Here is a 3,608-nt window from a genome sequence, read left to right as displayed (position 1 = left end):
TGTATCTTAGGGTGACCATACGTGCCATTTTCCCAGGACGCGTCCTGGCCAGGATTTCTATATTGCCTAAAATATCTAGGTTTTGGCTTTGTTTGCGTGTGCAGACTGATCGGTGTATGACATCAAAATACTATACAGACGGTTCCTTATGCTTTCAAAATGCTCTCGAGGTATTTTGATGTCAAACACTGATCGATCTGAGCCGCACTGCTTTTAAGTCGAACACACATCCTATGTATGCGTAATTGCATCGCTTTGACTGTAGATCCCACCTTCTCACACACACCATGATTGGTCCATTATGTACAATGCCTGCATGTTATTGGTCAAACTACTTTTCGATCATTACCTTCAGCAAGCATGAAAACAGGAAAAAACAAAGCCAAAACAAATCCTGGCAAGAACGCGTCCTGGGAAAATGGCACGTATGGTCACCCTATTGTATATGATATCATTGTAATACATAAAAACAGGGGTAGACATCACCTTTTCTGTGTTATCATGTTTGGTTCAGGAGATATAATACATAATTTGGTTATGGCGGAAAGTAAAATGGCGACCACAAGGCATTTTTGCAATGGCTTCATTTCTGAAAATGTTCAGGGCTGCAAACTGTACCAAGTTTCATGCTTTTATGAAAAAGTAAAATTTTTTTTCCACATACCACCTAGACTATAATAGATTTAGTTTAGTGGTGCAGGGGCATTTTTGTTCAATTTGGTGGAATTTTCCAGGCTTGCCCAGCCTGCACACGCTCCATCTATGTGATTCAGAGAGCAAACAAATGCCAATCAACCGTTTTGCGATTGCCCTCAGTTAGCAAAGAGAGAAATGACTCAAAAGAATGATTAAATCACAAATGATTGTTCATTTGACAGAAATACGGGACACAAACAATAACTGCTGAAATATTTGCAAGAAAAATGTGAAAATGTTTGTCTGTCAGGTCTGTAAGGGTGCTCATAGTACACACAGTGGATACAGCCGTGCACCTGCAGGCACCACTGAACACAAATATATACATAAATACATTTTCAGTGTGTTAATGTTTAACATGCAATTCAAAAGCTTTGTAACTTACTGACAGCCAAGAGGAAGTCTGAGTGGAGCTTGTATGTCATGAGAGGCTCAGAAAGACACCTGGTGGACGGAGACGAGAATTACATCTTGTTAGCTCTTCTCTCAGAAAAAACTTTTGGTTATTTTCAGCTCTCTCAAATTAAGAAAGGTACACTCTATTTCAGTGTAATTTTCCTGAATGTACAGTTACCACTAGTGTTTTGAATCTCCATAAGAAGTAATAACATCAGCCTGTAACATGTAGAAAAACCTACTAAGGAACACACTAGAAGAACACACTAACCTGAGATAATTCTTGAGGCCGCTGGTGATGGTCTTGTTGTCCCAGGTATCTGGGTCAAGATCCATATCTGATGCTGCTTTGGGTGCTGTAAGAGAAAACCAGGAACATGTACAACATTATTTGTGTGCAAATGCTTGGGTCATATTTAAAGGTGTCTGACCCATGGAAAACTGCTAATCCAAAATAAAAGCAATGTATAATGTCTTGTAGAGTGAAGTAACTTACAGAATACCGTGGTCATGAGTTTCTGAACTTTTGAGTTTATTCCACCGACTCTGTACAAACCCATAGTGTTGAGCCCTGCTGAAAGGAGAACATATACAGTACATTAAAAAAAACAATTGGAATGTTTTAGCCACAATAAATATCCTATACATGAAATAAGAGGAAATCAGTACTCCAGGAAACACACAACTCACCTCTCACCTCCACCAGCTGTATACACTTCCTCACAAAATTAAAGCCAGCTTCGTTTAAACATGCTACAAAAGACAGGTGAACAGAAACAACATGTTCAATAGATAGATTTAGCTTGTGTCACAGTCTGGGGGATACGGCTTACTCCGGTTGTGCTAAATGTAATGCGATCGACCTTGTAAAAGGAAATGAGAGAGCAGAGACACACAAAGGGTGTAGTGAAGGGAAACAGAACCCATTATCTGAACGAGTGTTTGTTAAACACAGTTAATCTGATGAGAGCATGTGAGGTCAGACTCAAAACATTAAGCTCACTCTGACTGAAAAAATACAAATAGGCAAGATGTAATATAAAATAAAATGAATGAATTAATAACACTGTGGCTATGCTTAAAGACTTAAATACTTACTCTCCTCTTTCTTGCTCAGAATAGCAGGAAGGTTGTAGATCTGAAAGAGAAAAAAAATTATTATATTAAGTGAATCAAGAATTACTTGTTGAGCAATGAAATTTCAGATAAATGGCGTATCGATTTTTACATGTTCTGACAAAAATACCTGAGCTTGAGGATCTTCTGAAGCTTGAATCAATACAGGAGCAAATGATGACAACTATGTCAAGATTGTATTAAATCAGGCAAGAAATTAGCTTCAGGACTCACCGGCTCTTTGCCATCCATAGCTTCCAGCCAGAGTCTCCTGTTGGACTCAGACAGCGCTTGTAGCGTGATAATGCCATGCCTGAAGACAACGCAGCACTTAAAAGTCTGACATGCTCTAGAAATATCTTACTCATCTACATCTACTCATCTAATATAATTCCTGAATAGAGCCTTTGGAGAAACTGAAGCATGTAAAGGATTTAGACCCAAATGAAATGTTGCCACATACTATACCATTCACCCCAAAATGAAAATTGTGTCATCATTTACTCATCCTGATGTCATTCCAAATTTGTATGACTTTCTTTCCTCTGTGAATTGTAAAAGAGGATATTTTGAAGAAAGTTGGTAACCAAAAATGTTTGGTTTGGTACTGACTTCCACAGTATGAAAACTGTTCTTCCATTGTATGAAAACTTCAGTAAATGATGACAAAATTTAATTTTTTTGGGCAAACTATCCCTTTAAGTCAGGTTGAGTAGCAATTGTTCACCCCCCAAAAAGATGATGCCATTCCAAACCTGTAAGACTTTCTTCCTTAAATGAAACACAAATAATTAAACTGCTCTTTTCCATAGAATGTAGGGCTGTCAAAATGACTGAAAAACTAAATTCGAATTTTCTACTTAAATATGATGAAAATTCGAATTATATTCGAATTTAAAAGGCATAATTTCAGTTAGGGGAAAAAAAGCTTTTGGCTTCTCTCCTGAGGCCACAAGATGGCGCATCGCACAAAATATTATGCACGTTTCTTCAAAGCGTAATAAAATAACATGACTCTCTTTGAAAAAAAAGTGCATAATGTTTAAAATAATGTTTATAAACCATATATAATGAATAAAGTTGCTTAAACAATTAGAAAAAAAAACCAGCACCATGCATGTATGTATAGTTTAATACAAAGGACCGAAAACCAATCACAAAGAGTAGGCTACTTTCTTAATTTAAAAACATGAGATACAGTGGGATGGGGAAAAACCGCCATAAAGTCTTGAGACATGTTTTTTAAAAGTTGAACTTACATTAATTCATAATTGCGAGACACGAGTGCAACAGTGATAGATGACCCTATAGAAAATTCAATAAATATGCATTCTGTGCGAATGGCTTGGTTTCAGTTTTGCCGTAGACCTTCTCCGCACTGATTTTCTTTTTTCCGCCAT

General features: G+C 37.2%; 1 protein-coding gene across 3 annotated transcripts in view; it reads right to left on the bottom strand.

Moving 5' to 3' along the window:
- The window catches only part of arhgap42b (Rho GTPase activating protein 42b), a 111,715-nt gene that overhangs the window by 17,934 nt on the left and 90,173 nt on the right, over positions 1-3,608 (bottom strand). For 2 of the 3 annotated variants that reach the window (XM_016490764.1, XM_016490771.1), the window contains 6 exons: positions 2,443-2,521; positions 2,191-2,230; positions 1,783-1,845; positions 1,589-1,666; positions 1,364-1,448; positions 1,082-1,140 (listed from right to left, as the gene is read on the bottom strand). In XM_016490764.1, coding sequence (XP_016346250.1) covers positions 1,082-1,140; positions 1,364-1,448; positions 1,589-1,666; positions 1,783-1,845; positions 2,191-2,230; positions 2,443-2,521 — 404 coding nt within the window. The remainder of the gene's footprint in view (positions 1-1,081; positions 1,141-1,363; positions 1,449-1,588; positions 1,667-1,782; positions 1,846-2,190; positions 2,231-2,442; positions 2,522-3,608) is intronic. The other variant, XM_016490779.1, reaches the window with a different exon arrangement.

Source organism: Sinocyclocheilus anshuiensis, unplaced genomic scaffold (genome assembly GCF_001515605.1).
Source record: "Sinocyclocheilus anshuiensis isolate Anshui unplaced genomic scaffold, SAMN03320099.WGS_v1.1 scaffold569, whole genome shotgun sequence".
Taxonomy (NCBI): Eukaryota; Metazoa; Chordata; class Actinopteri; order Cypriniformes; family Cyprinidae; genus Sinocyclocheilus; species Sinocyclocheilus anshuiensis.
The sequence above is the reverse complement of the archived record's forward strand: the minus strand, read 5'-3'. Positions and strand labels throughout refer to the sequence as shown.